Source organism: Sodiomyces alcalophilus (assembly GCF_042370955.1).
Source record: "Sodiomyces alcalophilus JCM 7366 unplaced genomic scaffold ACRALscaffold_6, whole genome shotgun sequence".
NCBI classification, from domain to species: Eukaryota; Fungi; Ascomycota; class Sordariomycetes; order Glomerellales; family Plectosphaerellaceae; genus Sodiomyces; species Sodiomyces alcalophilus.
In genome coordinates this window covers 1,610,220-1,625,734 of record NW_027263537.1, presented here as the reverse complement: position 1 = coordinate 1,625,734, position 15,515 = coordinate 1,610,220, and the positions used below count along the sequence as shown (strand labels likewise).

General features: G+C 42.2%; 2 protein-coding genes across 2 annotated transcripts; one reads left to right on the top strand and one right to left on the bottom strand.

Moving 5' to 3' along the window:
• Positions 1 to 13,082: 13,082 nt before the first annotated feature.
• Positions 13,083 to 13,457, bottom strand: ACRALDRAFT_209813 (uncharacterized protein; the record flags this gene model as incomplete). The annotated part of the gene is made up of 3 exons (XM_071022866.1): positions 13,083 to 13,103; positions 13,191 to 13,322; positions 13,368 to 13,457. 3 exons carry the CDS (start codon positions 13,455 to 13,457, stop codon positions 13,083 to 13,085), a joined length of 243 nt encoding a protein of 80 aa, XP_070873459.1.
• A 1,259-nt stretch (positions 13,458 to 14,716) lies between these two features.
• ACRALDRAFT_2021213 (uncharacterized protein) lies at positions 14,717 to 15,378 on the top strand (the record flags this gene model as incomplete). The annotated part of the gene is made up of 5 exons (XM_071020052.1): positions 14,717 to 14,741; positions 14,783 to 14,819; positions 14,909 to 15,182; positions 15,233 to 15,277; positions 15,319 to 15,378. The coding sequence occupies 5 exons, from the start codon at positions 14,717 to 14,719 to the stop codon at positions 15,376 to 15,378; spliced, it is 441 nt and encodes a 146-aa protein (XP_070873458.1).
• Positions 15,379 to 15,515: the final 137 nt, after the last annotated feature.

The following is a 15,515-nucleotide window of genomic DNA, read 5'->3' as shown; positions in this document are numbered from 1 at the left end:
TATAGAAGTTAGTAAAACTAAGGAAGACTTAGATATCCCGGAATAACTCGGGCACCGGCTACTCGGTAACGGCACGTATACGTTCCGGGTCTATCGCGATACCTTTACAGGTTACTATAAACCCTAAGAAGTCTACTCGGTTATAGTAGAATTTATACTTTAATAGCTTCGCGTATAGCTAGGCCCTATAAAGTCGATCCAGGACCTTCTTTAGGTCCTTCGTGTACTATTCCCTTAATATAGAATATATAAGGATATTATCTAGGTAAGCGATATAATATATATCTAGTAAACTAGCGAGTGCTCGGTAAATATATACCTAGAAGGTAGCCGGAGTATTTATTAGCCCGAATAGCATAACCGTATACTCGTAGTGGCCGTATCGCGTTCTAAATACCGTCTTCTAGCGGTCCTCCTTCTTAATCCGGATCCTATAATAGGTATCTCGGATATCCACCTTAGAAAAGTACTTTACCCCGGTAAGCCTATCTAATAGCTCGCCGACTAGGGGCAGAGAGTACCTATTCTTAATCGTTATAACGTTTAACCCTCGATAATCGATATAGAGTCGTAAGCTACTATCCTTCTTAGGTATAAATAGCACCGGTAAGCCTATAAGGCTTATTAACCGTTAAATACGACCGCTCGCTATCCCTTCGGCGATATACTTCTTTAGCTCCTCTAGCTAGGCTTAAGATAAGGGATATAACGGCCCGAATAGCGGTTCCTTCCTATCTTATAAGTTAATTATATATTCGGCGTCCTTTAGTAAGGGTGGCTCCTTTATAGCCTGCTCTAAAAACACGTCCTGGTAGTTAGCGATTTCCGGCGGCAGTTCGATAACTAGTCCGTATATCACCTTATCGTTATCTATAAACAGAATAATTATATCCGGTGTCCCTAGTACGATAATAGTAGCGGCAGCGATATATATAACGTACGCCTTTACTCGCTTTTCGATAACCTCGCGAGCCTATAGCTCGGGGTCTATAATTAAGATCGGCCCGTAAATAAACGTTCGGCGGGCTATATTAATTATAATACCTTCCTAACCTATACTATCGTTTAAGAATAGTAACTATCCGGTACCCTTAGGTCGATCCGTATATAAGAAGACCCTTTTTAATAAGCGTGGCCGCCCCTCTACGTCTAGTAGATAGAAAGCTAAGCTGTATACTCCGCGAACCCTCGCCGGGCTACCGTTAAAGCCTTTAACCTCTAGAGTCTCGACCTCTAAAAGCGGTTTTAACCCTAGGCGTTCTACTAACGCTAGGCTAATAATATCTACCTGCGTATAGGTATCTAAATCCACGCTAAACTTAATCTCCTTTCCGTGACGGATTACTATCGCTATAGATCTCGCTACCTCGCCTACTATGATCGCCGGCCGGTTATTAGGTATAGGTCCGGCCCCCTTATTACTTACACCGACTCGTTTCTCGATAAATAAAGTTCTCTAACCCGAATATCGTTATTAAGGTCGTTACGCGCAGCGTATATATTACTAACACGGGCGCGAGCCTTTACCGCCCTGTTATCGGTTATCCGTTATTCCTTATTACTATAATAGTCCTTAGAACGGTAGCCCTTTTTACCGTAATTATAGCACTCGCCTATAAAGGCACGCGTGCTAGGCTACGCTTACAAAGGCTCTAGGCCCGAGCCTAATGCCTTTTAACCCGTTAAGGGCGCCCCCTTCGAGTCCTTGCCTGGCTTAGCGGGCATACGCCGACTAGTCTCCAGGGTGCTTACCCGGCTTAAGCGACCGTCCGAACGCTAGAAGTTTAATAGGGTCCTCTTATAACCAGTATCCGATCGCTTACTATTCGCCTTCTTAATAGGGCTCGTATCCTAGAATAGCTACGCCTCTTAAGCTAGCGTCACGGCCTTATCTAGTTTAGTCCTCCGCTCCCGTATCTTATCCTTAATACGTAGGGGTAGCCGACTAAAATAGTCATAGGCGCGCTCTTTACTCCCGCTTATCTCTTAGCCTAATAGCCTATACAGGTTATCCTATCGCTTAAATAACTTTATCGGCGTTATATCGCCGGTTATTCGTAGCTTATAAAGTTCCTTATAGTAATAGTACTATTATATATCCCGGGATAAATACTCTTACTAAATAAACACCGTAAAGTCGTTTTAATTCGGGTTAGTGATTTTCCGGGCATAATGCCTCCAGGACGTCTAGAAGGTATATTTAAGCTTCGTTAAAGCCTATTCGATCTACTATAACACTAGGGCACTAGGTCTAAACTAATTCCTAGCTTTAATCGCTACTAACTAATCGTCGATTTCTATAACCGTGGATAGCTCTCTAATTAGCTTATAATTATATACCGGCGGTTTTTTATAATCGCGCCAGGGCGCTAGTCGTTTAGCAAGCTTCTCTATAATTACTCGATTAATCTCGCTCTATTACTAAAGATACTACGAAAACATCGTAATTGACGCCTTTTACGTCGATATCAAGGGGCTAGCGACGGATCGCCGATTAACCTACGAACCACTATCTTTAAGACCGAGCGTAACCGGCGTATCCGTTAACCCCTCGTGTTTATCCGGTCCCTACTTAGGCACCGTTATTATTAGTTTCGGTACGATAAGCGCCTACTCGGCGTCCGCCTTATTAGGTCCCCCCGGGGGGATACTTGTTCCTCGAGTCCTTCTTAGTGGTATCTTCGGCCTAACTACCTTAAAGGTATAGAAGTTAAAGAATTATAACGAAAGGAAAGTCCGTAGACTTTAGTTAAGGAAAAGATATTATAGAAAAGGCTCGATAACTTAGTATCGCAGAGTAATCGTAGTATATTCGTTAACTAAGCGCTGACTTTAAACCAAGACTTTAACTTAAGGGATTAAACTAATCCCTTAACGTACGCACAGAGATAGGTTCGGATCGGTGGTCCGTGCGCGGCCATCGGTCCGACTGCATGCCGATAGGTCTGCGATCATCTCGTTACATTTATCTTATTCGAGTTAATAGGCGGCGAGGGAAGGCAAAGCATATCGTATATCCAGGGTATATGCCCTAGAGATAAGGTAGTATATGCCTTATATATACTATAAAAGGAAAAGAAACGGTATATACCGTTATAGGAAAGAAGGTGCTACGGTATATACACTATATATGCCCTACTATATATACCCTAGGGAGAATAGGGATAAGGAGTATATACGCTATATATACTCGGAGATAAAGGATAGGATATAAAGGGGCATATGCATCGTATATACCTAGGAAAAGGGGGGAAGACTTATATTATAATAGAACCGAGACCCGTACTATTCTCGAAACGCGGTATTATTAGCACTATAAGCGTTAGTATATACCATGCTTATAGTATAAGGGTAAGTAATAAACGCGATTATTTTAAGCTTATCGGTAAATCGTCTAACTAATCTATTTACCGGCCCTCGACTATTTAGTATTAGTATATACTCTATATACGTTAGGTATATAACTTACCCCGGCTCGTTAGCATACTCGGCGTCCCTCTATCTACTAGAGCGAACCCAAAGTTTGATTATACTAGAAATATTAGCTATGTATATATTAGGTATATGCTATACGTACTTAAGACCGGCCGCTATCTCGGCCTGGGTTATATTAGTCTAATCTATGCCCTTAGAGGCGCCGGGGTGTATATTACGAATATAGCGGCGAAGCTATTTTATATATATTAGGTATATGCCCTGTATATATATATAGATACTTATAGATGGTTAGTCCTTAAAGACCTTACTGTATATTATAATATTATTATCGATAACGACGTTATAACTATTAATAATTAGTCTTTAGTATACGCAGAGTATAGGCAGTATAACTTATATCAGGGTATTAACTTTAGATATTTTCTCTATAGCATTAGGAGCTAGAAAAGCTTAGTATATATCGTATATATGCTATATATATACAGGGACTATACCGTTTTTATTAATATTATCCTAGGGGATATTAGGGCGGGCTATAAGCGAGTCAGTATATACGATGTATATACTTGTTATAGGTTTTTATATAAGGAGTAAAGAGAGTCGTTAAGACTATAATAAGAACAGGTCACGAAGCTAACCTTAGGGGGGGGGAATAATTATAAGATTATTCGTTTAGCCCTCCCTTCCAGGACTTAACAGGAAAACGTCTACTTTAAGGTCCCCTGGCTATCCTCCTAGTAGGCAGCTAAGCCTAAGGCCCTAAGTCTTGAACGGACTCTTACTAACTTAAATAAACCCGTTTACGTGCTAGCCTAGGGTCCTCCTAGGGGCGGGTTCCGTCTATACGTTCCTTAATATCTCTTATCGCCCCTTAACTAGAATGCCCCTAATATCACGCCCCCCTTCCGTGGCTTATGTCCACGGGAGCCGGTATCTATCGTAGGCTCGGCCCGCTTAGACCTAACCCACTAAGACCACCGGTCCTCTAGTAACCCCCTCCTCTAAGTAACCTAAACCTCTAAGTAACCCCCTAGGCCTTATATAGTATAGCCGTAGTTCTTTATAAATAACGGGGCTCGTAGTTATCTTTAGATAAAGCATAACTCTCCACGACCCCCTTTATCTATATACTCCCCTACGTCTATACCGGGATAAAGCCTAACTTACCTAAACTAGTACCTTAACGATAAAGGCACTTAATTAAGCCTAGGGCTTATCCCTTCGGGTAACCCTTAGGTAGCGGTAAAGGGAATTAGAAATAGTAAATAGAATCTATAGGCGCCTATCCTCCTTAAGCGCGCCCTCCGTAATTCCCCTTTACCCACTACCACTACTATTAAGCCGACCTATAGTTACTATAAAGGAGCCGTAGCTTAATAGCAAAAGAGACTCTTCCGGTCCGTAATCGACCTCTCTTACTTTTTCTAGGATAGTCGTAACATCCACCTAGACATTAATAAATACAAAGCCCACCTATAGGCGCGCATACGCGTATACTATAATAGTGCCTTAGACGCGCCCTTTATTAACTAAATAACTATATCGTGGAAGGCCTTATAATATATAATAGAATCTAGGTAAAAAGGGAAAGAGTAAAATAAAGAGGGCCTACCTTAGGTTATACGACCACTTAATATATAGGAACCTTTTATCTACCCGACTTATCTTATTATTTTTTCCCCCTTTACCCTTTCTTAATTACCTATCTATATCACTAACTCCGTCGCTATTATAGTAAATCATCCTACCCTATCCACGTATAGGGCATAGACCTATCCTATAAGCTTATTTATCGTGATATATATTATCTTAAGGGTCTACGTATTATCCCGGCGGTATATAGGTTCGCGTATTAGGCTAAGAGTTAACTAATATCGCGGTAAATTATTATTATTATTATTAATATTAATAATAATAATAACACTATTATATAAGTATCGTATCCCCTTTAGGGGAAACTAAGGCTAACCTATAGTATTCGAAGCAGACTATCGTATAATAACGCCCCTATCCTATAAAAAGGGTAAAAAGTCCGGCGCGGCTAGTAAAAATAATAAGTATAGCGGTAAAAAGTCCGACGCGGTCGGTAATAAGTCTACCCAGGTAGCGCCTAAGGTTATCGATAAGGGTATAACCAAGACTACTAGGAAGAAGGCCCGGCGAGCGGCTCGGCGGGCTTAGGCTAAGGCTAAGGCAGTAGTAACGGCGGCTACTCTTAAGCAGCAGCTATTATAGTAAAAGCAGCAGTAATAGCCTAACTCGTTATCCGAGTTATTATCGGATTTAAGCTCGGAATCAAGCTTTATTTTATTATCTTCTTCCTCCTTAAAGGATAAAGCTATTAAGTAGCCAGTTACGGCGGCAGCTCCAGCTAGATAACCTACGCCGGTTAGGACCGTTAAGCAGCCAGTTACTATAGCAGCTCCGGTCACTAAATCGACCGGCCCTCCCCCTTTAAAGAGCGATAGCTTATCCGACGGTACTCTTAAGTACCTCGACGCTCTAAAGGGTATCCTTAACTATACTAGCGAGGACGTTATTATAGGCGGTAGTGCTAATAAAGCCACCGTCTTTAATAAGGAGGAGGCTTCCTTTAACGGGTCGTCGTTATCGGAGTTTATACCCTTAATTAACGGGTCTAGTAGTGGACCCTCGGACTTTAGCGACGGCGACGGCGTTGTTATAATAGTACGTCCCGTTATTTTAGTTAGGTCTAGCCTAAAGCTTCGTGCTCCCTATAGGCGGTACGCCTATAGCTTTATTAGCTTAAAGCTATATAGCGATAGCGCCACCGGTCCTATCACTATACAGCCCTGCCGCGGTAATAAGGTATCTAATAAATACCACTACTACCAGGATAGCAATAGCAGAGACTATAAGTTAGTATATTCCCACCTATAGCTATAGTCCCCTTCTCTTTAACCGCTCCTAAGGTTACTAACTAAACACAGCTTTCGTTACGGGCAGAGCGGGTAGCTAAAAAACTATAAAAGATATTAGTAGCGGCCGCGCGGGGCGGCAATAATCTTAATAACTATACTTCTATAGGTTAACCTAAAGTATACTTAGTATATATTAAGATAGTGCTAATCACGTTTATAGCGGCGGGCCTATCGGGTCTAAATTAAGTTACGGCGGGCCCTCGAGGCTATAAAAAAATTCGCTTATAATAATAAGGGGTTCGACCCCGTGGCGCGTCGTCGCCAAGAAGAGGAGGAAAAGGCCGAGGAGAAATAGCGCGGCGCCTCTATTAAGACAGAGCGTTATCTAGCCACTATTAGCCGTTATCTAGGCTAGTTAGTCTAAATTAAGAAATTAAAGTTAGCGGAACTTCGTAAAAAAACCGACTATAACTAAGCTTCGGTTATTATTAGGTGCAGGTTAAGGGGAGTTAGGGGGGAGGGGCGTTAGAGTTACTTCGTTTTTTTTTTTTTTTTTTTTTTCTATTTCTTAACCATCCTATAAATAAAAAAGTCCCTGCAGGGCATAACGACGCTATTAACTAACACTATCCTTCCGATTATAATATTCCTCGACGAGCATATCGGGGAGGTATCTCCGCGGCTCCTATATATTATATTTATATCCGTAATCGGTCCACTTAATAAGGTATTCACGCCTATTACTATTATAACGATAAGCCAGGACCTCTTCGACTTTGTATTTATCGGACTCCTAGGGCTTAACCTCCACGTCCACGGGTATAGGCGACTTACCGTCTCGGGACTTCCACGGTTTAAGAAGGGAGATTAGGAAAACGTTATAAATCTTTATAGACTCCGGGAGTTATAGCTTATAGGCGAGCCTATACTATCCTATTACGGAGGTAATCTTATAGGGGCCAAGGAACTTATCTAATAACTTCTTATTAGGGCGGCGCTACTTAATATTCTTCGCGGATAATAGCACGTAATCCCCTGCCTTAAAACGCTAGCCTACGCGGCCGGTATTATAATACTTCTTATAAATAGTTTAGGCCTTCCTTATAAGGACCTCTATAGCTCTACGATTCGACACAAGGTGCTTTACCCTTTACTTAGCTACCGCGGCGCGGACCTTACCCGACTTACGTATCTATATATTATAAGGCCCGCGCGGGTTAAAACCTATTAACGCGATAAAAGGCGTTTACCGGATAGCCGAATACTATACGGTGTTATATATAAACTATACTAGGGGCAGTTAGTCTACCTAGTCGTCCTGCTATAGGGAATAAAACGCCTATAAGAAATGCTCTAGGTTCTAATTCTAGCGCTCCGTCTAACCGTCCGTTTAGGGGTAGAATATAATGGATAGCCTCCTTATAGCGCCTAGGAGGCTATATAAGGTGGTCTAGAACTTATTAGTAAATAGGGACCCACGATCCAAAATAATACTATCGGGTAATCCATAGAGGCTAAAAACGTGTACCTATAGGATATAAGCCAGACCCTTAGCTATTAGGGCGCTACTATAAGGGATATATAACGCGTACTTAGTATACCGATATACTATAACCAGGATAGTATCCCTCTTTTTGCCTTAGGACGTTATAGGGGGGAGACCCGTTATAAAATCTATTAAGATCTCTTAAAACGGTTATTCGGGCACGGGCAGAGGTGCCAGGTACCTAAAGGGCTTATACTAATAAGGCTTAATCCTCTAATAGATCCTATAAATAGGCATAAACTTCTTAACGTCTCGCGAGAGGTACTCCTAGTAGTAGGACTTAGAAATCCTCTTAATAGTTTAGCCTAACCCAGGGTGGCCTATAGTAGGCTTATTATAAAAAGCTTAAAGGACCTTATCGCATAAACCCAGCTAGTTTAGGATATAGAGACGGTCCCTAAAGTAGACCGCACCTTAACTATCACAGGACTAAGGGTCTAACAGGTTATCTTTCGCTACTAAGGAGATATAAAAGGGATCATCCTTCTAAGTAAAAATAACTTCGTCTTTTAAACTAGCTAGACCTAAGGGCTTAGGTATACCTTAGGACCTTAGAAGGCCGATTATAAACTTCTTAGTAAATCCCTTAACGGGTTTCTGCCGCTCCGCTTTAAGATCCGCCTAATCTATAGTAAGCTACGGCTTCCTTAATAGTCTATCCGTAGGGTTTTAAGCGCCCGGGTAGTAACGAATCTTAAAATCAAAGCTAAAAAGCTCCTCTAGCTAATAAGCGTGTTAAGGTTTAATTCGAGGCTTATTTAGTAGATACCGGTGGTTTAAGTAGTTAGTTAGCACCTTTATAGGGGTCTAACTATACGCTAGGTAGTAGCGCTATTACCGGAACGCTTTAACGATCGCTATTAGTTTAGTATCTAGCGTCGGGTAATTTAGTTCGGGTCCCCTAAGCTTCCTAGACAGGAACGCTATAGGGCGCTAGATCTAATCCTTATACTAGCTAATTATAGCACTAAGTATAAAGTTAGAGGCGTTTAGTTCTATATAAATAGGTAAGGCTAGGTTAAAATACTATAGCACGGGTACCGACTAAAATAATAATCGTAACTTCTTAAAGGCGGCCCTCTCTATATCCCTTAACTAAAACGTACCCGGTCTACCTCCTAACCTTAATAGGTCTATAAAAGGAGTAGCGACCTTCGAGTAGCCTTTAATAAAATATCGGTAAAACCCGGTAAAACCCAGGAAGACTTAAATCTTCTTAATAGAGTTAGGCTCCTCCTAGTCCTTAATAGCCTTAACCCTCTTAGGGTCTATAAAGACACCCTTAGGGCTATATATAAAGCCTAAGAACTCGACCTCCTATATCTTAAACACACACTTCTAAGGATTCGCGAAGAGGGACCACTCCCTAAGACGCGCGAGGATCTCCTTAACGTGCACCTAGTAGGAACTAAGATCCTTACTATAGATTAGGATATTATCTAGGTACACGATATAGATAGTGTCGATAAGACCCTTTAGGGCTTTATTAATATAGCGCTAAAAGCTAGCCGGGGCATTATATAGACTAAAGGGCATTACTAAGTACTTAAACTGCCTATACTTAGTCCTAAAGGCCGTCTTCTATTCGTCCCCTTCTTAAATTCTTAAGCGATAGTATACGTCCTTAAGGTCTAGCTTAGTGTATACTATAAAGGTCGCGAGGCGGTTAAGGATTTCGTGTATTAATAGCAGAGGGGTACGGTCCTTTTAGGTCACCTTATTAAGGCCTTAGTAGTCTATATATAGCTATAGTTAACCACCCTTCTTCGGTATAAATAGGATCGGGGCACCCGCAGGGCTAGATAAGGGGCGGATCTATCCCTTCGCCGTGGCTTCCTTAATATAGTCTTATAGCATAGCTAACTCCTATTCGGCTAGGGGATAAATAGGGCCGAATAGGGGTGACTTACCTTCCTCTATTTTAATCGCGTAGTCTTATCGCTAGTAGGCGGGTAGATAGCCGGCCTCCACGACGTTAAAGACATCCCAGAACTCTTAGTACTACTCAGGGATAAGGCTTTCCGGCACTTCCTTATCTAATTCCTTTTAATAAGGCCCTAGATTAATATATACCAGAATTCCTTTATTATATTATATATAGTTAGGGGGTATAGGGGGTAGGGGACAGGACGGGTCTAATTAGATAACGGGGATTAAAGGACTATTAGGTAATATATCCTCTGCTTCTCCGGAGGCATTCCACCTTATACCTATAACCCTACCGATACAGGGGGCGCTTAACTTTACTAGCCGAACTATTAACTAAGAGTTCTCCTTAGCTTTCTTTAGCTCCCTCCGGCTTAGGACGCCCCTAAGGTTATCCCTATAAAGTTAATATATTTATTCGCCGGTTCGGAAAGAGGTAACGGGGTTATATTTAACTAACTAGGGTATACTAAGGATAATCTAGGATCTATCCGGGTCTATATCTAGCACCTTAAACTTAATAAGGTATATCCGGGTTTAGTCCTAGCTATCCGTGACCTTAATATATATCTTAAGAGTCCCGAGGGACTATACTTCGACCCCTAGAATAACCCACCCTAGTTTCTTTAGCGGGCCTAAGGGCTTATAGTTAGGGGGTAGGGCTCTTCGGTTAATTAAGTTAACCTTAGCGCCTCCGTTAAGCTTAGCGCTCTAGCGGCCCTATCCGCCGCTTAGCCGTATCTCTAACTTCGCCTTAATCGCGCCCTTACTAATAAAGAATAGCTAAAACGGCGGCCTATCCTAGGCCTAAGCCTATCTAATAATAGGGGCCTGGGGGTTAATTAATAGGTTATTAGGGTTCTAATTAACGGAGTATCCTAATAACTAACCTAAATTAAAGGTTTCCTTCGGGCACTCGTTCCGGTAATAGCCCTTCTTATTATATCCGAAATAGGTAATATTACTTTTATAACGCCTTTTAGGGGGACCTTAGGTCTCCGTATCGTCCACTTTAATTAACTCCACGAAACCTTAAGGCGGTATAAAAGGATAGGCTATTACGGTACGGGCCCTATTAGGGGCACTATTACGCCCACGCTTTTCGCCGCGATTATACCTTAGGTAATTATTCCGGGGTGGCTCTTCTTTATTCTTATATAAAAGGGTAATCTCCGCCTACTAGGCTATAACTCCTAGTGCCTTACTATTAGTGGGGATACCGGTTATTATAATCTAATCACGTAATAGCTTATTAAGTTTTATTAAGATTAACTATATACGTTACTTATCGGGGAAGGGTAGGGATACCTTATTAAATAACGAGTTAAGCTTATTAATAAACTTAGCGTAGGACTAATTAGGCTTTTATAAGGTCTAGTCTAAGAATAGCTTCTTAGTTATAGATATCTCGCGGGTTTTATCGTTAACTAATTACTCGGTTAGGAATAACTTAAGGTCCTCCTAAGTAGCACCTTTAGTCTTCCTATATATACGTTTATAGTAGGTATACTAGCAGGACTTTATCGTCTTCGGTAGTAGGGTAAACGCGAGGTGTATTTTCTCCGGTTTAGTGGGTTTAATATCGTTAAGCATAAAACGCTCTTTAAGTTCCTTAACGAAGGTCTAGAACTGGTTATAGGACTGCCCGTCCTATTCCGGAAGCTTTTACGGAACCTTATACTAACTTTTATAGGAGTCTCCTCGGGGTGCACGCTTAGAGGTATTAGGGTCCTTCCCTTATCGAAGGGTAAGGAGGCGCTTCTCCTTCTTTTTACGGGCTTAGCGGTCCTCGTAATACTTAATCAGGAAATTAAGCTCCGCCGACGATAAGGTGCCGGGGGGGCGGCTCTTAAGGTCTTTAATATCGAATTAGGGTTCCGTTTAGATAACTTAGGGGGTCCCCTGGTCGAGTAGTGGTCCTACCATAGGATTATAAGCGTCCGGGTTAGCTTATCCGCGAATCTCGAATTCGGGGTTACTATCTTTATCCTCTAACTCGGGCGTAAAGGATTACTCGCGATCGGCGCCTAATAGCCCGGCTTCGGCTCCTTCGGTAGCAGGGGAAGTATCCCGGGTACGAATAGTAATAGTGCGCTTAGGGGGTATCTTAAATACTAGCTAGGGGCAGTGGTAGGATTTATAAAATAACTAGTCTTTTAAACTCTCGACGGTTATTATACCCGTAAACGGTTAGAATAAACAAAATATTATAGGTTTTTATATAAGGAGTAAAGAGAGTCGTTAAGACTATAATAAGAATAGGTCACGAAGCTAACCTTAAGGGGGGGAATAATTATAAGATTATTTATTTAGCCCTCCCTTCTAGGACTTAACAGGAAAACGTCTACTTTAAGGTCCCCTGGCTATCCTCCTAGTAGGCAGCCGAGCCTAAGGCCCTAAGTCTTAAACGGACTCTTACTAACTTAAATAAACCCGTTTACATGCCAGCCTAGGGTCCTCCTAGGGGCGGGTTCCGTCCACACGTTCCTTAATGTCTCTTATCGCCCCTTGACTAGAATGCCCCTAATAATACTAGACTAATAGTATAACGTACCTCCTTTAACGAAACCCACTAGCTAAGCTAGAGTCCACTTAAAATTATTATTAGGAATAGGGCCTTATTTTTATTAGTAGGACCTATCGTATATACGGGATATATACTTACTATAATAATATCCGTATATATCCAACGGATTCTTAGTATTAGTGACACTACTACTAGTAAATAATTCTGCACAAGGAGCTATCTATATATACTTAGCCTATACCTATTTTAAGGCAAATCGTATAACCTACTTTATAGTTAATCGAGGCTTCTAGGACAGAACGTTAGTATATATAACGCGTAGGCCACGTATATAACCAGGAGAGCACTTACCGAGCTAATATAAAATAAAAAGACTATTAGCGATCTCGATTATTAGGATAAGGTAACCAGTAACCACTTAAGCAGGGTATATGCTAGTAAAATCAAAATAGCTAGGGTAGCTAACGTACCTAAAAATAGAGTGGTTATAGAAAGGAAAAACTTTTACCTATAGCGCTAGGGTGGAATCTGCTTACCCCTAGGCTATAAGTTATAGCCTAACCCACTCTAATTTCGTATAGCTAATAGTATCGTACTACTTAATTAAAGCTAATAGAAGGCTATTCTATATCTATAGTAACTACGCTTTATTCTAACTATGCTATTTTACTGTATACAACCGGAGTCTAATCCACATATCGCATATACGGCGCATATACGACTCGAGGCCCATACAAACTAAAAAGTGGATCTCGCCCAAGGCCTATACAAACTGGCCCGAGGCCTAGTTAAACTGGTTCCTCCACCTAGGTACCTAGGTACGAATATAGGCAGCAGACATAAGGTGATTGGCCTCTTAATAAGCACATACATGCTCCGTAATTGGAGTGTACTTATATATAAGGAAGTCTGCTATCTTAGGCAGCTGCTCGGGGTACTCGTAGAAGATAGTCATGACGTGCGGGGGAGGGACCTTGAAGGGTGCATCTGACGGCGAGGGGGGCTAGAACCAGGGCCCCACACTGTCTGAAACGTCACAACTACAAACCCCATTATGCCCCTCGTCCCTGCCGATTGAAAAAAGACTTTGGTATCCTTTTGTCAGCACAATTCCCTTGGGGAAGGAGAAATAGAGCATATACAGTGAGTAAGCAAAAGTGGCGATTAGGCGACCCACATCCAAATATTATCACGAGAACCTTATTTTGACCCTTCGAATACAAATACAAATAACTTTACGAATACTACTTCTAAAATTTCGGAAAAATTAGATTTATAGAGGGGAGTAACCGTATAAAAGGAATATCTAGTTATATCTTTTTAATACTTCGTGTACTACCCCCTAGCCGCGATATAAGCCTTAACCCTTCGCGGCATCGACTTAATTAGAGCCTATAGAAGCTCCTCTTTAAAATCGTTCCATACCTCCTCCGCGGCCTAGCAGAGTAATTCGTATAACGTTATCGTAGAGCCTATCCGTGCTAGACTAGGATTCCGTAAATGGATCCTCTCTTTTAGTATTTTCTATAGGTTTTCGATAGGATTAAGATTAGGCGAATACGGCGGCTAATCCAGGATAGTAACCTTATTCTCTAGACCCCACGGCAGTAACAAATTTTAAACGAGGCGCGCCTTATATACGGCAGCGTTATCTTAAACGAATACGCTGCCCGGTTCGTATATTATAGGAAGCGCTTCTTTAAGCGTGCGCTTAATAACGGCTACCGTAACGCCTCTACGCGGTATAGAGGGGTCCCCGTAAAGGGCGATTAATTCGGTGCGTTTATTATATAAAAAGCCGGCCTAGAATATCTGCGAATAGCGCGTAGGCTTATCACGAGGCTAAATAATATCCTATTAAAGTCGCTTTCCCTATAAATTTGTTAGTAAAGGTATAAGCTCTTAATAAAGTTGACTTATAGGACGGCAGAAAACCTATTTCTGCCTCTGCCCTTCTCCGCGCGCGACTATGGTTTTATCCGAAAAGATAACCCGTTTCCACTAGTCTAGGGGTTTAGAGGCGTGGCGTAGGCACCACTCTAAACGTATTTACGCGTGCCTTAGGGTCAGGGTCGGCCAGCGTAGCGCGCGGGAGTGCTAGAAGCCCTATAAACGAAGGTATCGTATAATAGTGTGTTTTAAGTAAGCAAGGCCTAGCTTAATCTTTAATTTAGTAGGTAATATAAAAGGGTTAAGCCCGATAGTATATAGGATACGTCTTTTTTCGTACGTATTAAGGGCCTACGGGCGGCCAGACCGAGGTTTTAATCGGGCTGATATTTATGATTCGTAGCGGCGCGCGATACCAGATACCGACCCTGGAGATATATTGAATTTAATCCCTACCTCCCTTTGACTAAGCCCACTAAAATAGGCGTGCGCAATCAGGGTCCGTTTATGAGGCGAATGCTCAACGCGCGGCGTAATTAGGGGCATTTTCTGATTTTTAACGAATTTTTGAAGTTGAAGGGTTGATGGTGTTGAAGGAGGAAAACGCGCTGTAACGCGTTGGTGGGGTATTTCTAATCGTCAGTTTTGCTTACCCACTGTACATACGTACAGTTTCTAGTGTGTCGATCCTTTTGAGAGGAAAGCAGAGCCGAAGAAGGCCTGGCGGTGGGGTAGTACATGGATGTACATAATCCAGGCACGGGTCTACTTCCGATTGCTTCCCGCCAAAAGTCGCAAGGTTCTTTCCTTTCACGCGACTCAGGGGAGACATTCTTCAAACTACCTACGGATAGTCATAATCCAGCTCCTTGGGCAAGCTTCTTTCTATTCATACATTGCTTCCGAGACGCGGAGCCGAAGGGGCGAACAATGGGTGCCAGGATTCCTAATTTCCACCTGTCCTTGGCTCTCTGTGTGTACCTCTACGGAGTGGATCCCGGGCTTTCCCTTCATTCCCTCGAGTACTCCATTCCCTCGCAGCAAATGTCGAGAAACCCTCAGGACATTGTTCGTCCTCTCCGCTTTTATGGCCCTGGACAAGCATGAAGCTGATAGGGCACCTGTTGCTCACCGACGCAGACAATTCGAAGATGGCCTCTCATTCCTAGGATGATCGGCTGTTATGAGACTACCTAGGCTCCAAAGATCGCCATCGCCTCCATCGGATAAGGGGCAGGCATGAGGACTTGCTGCATGTCTGGTGACTGACGTTCGCTTGGTGGAGTTGCATGCTCCGGGCCAGACC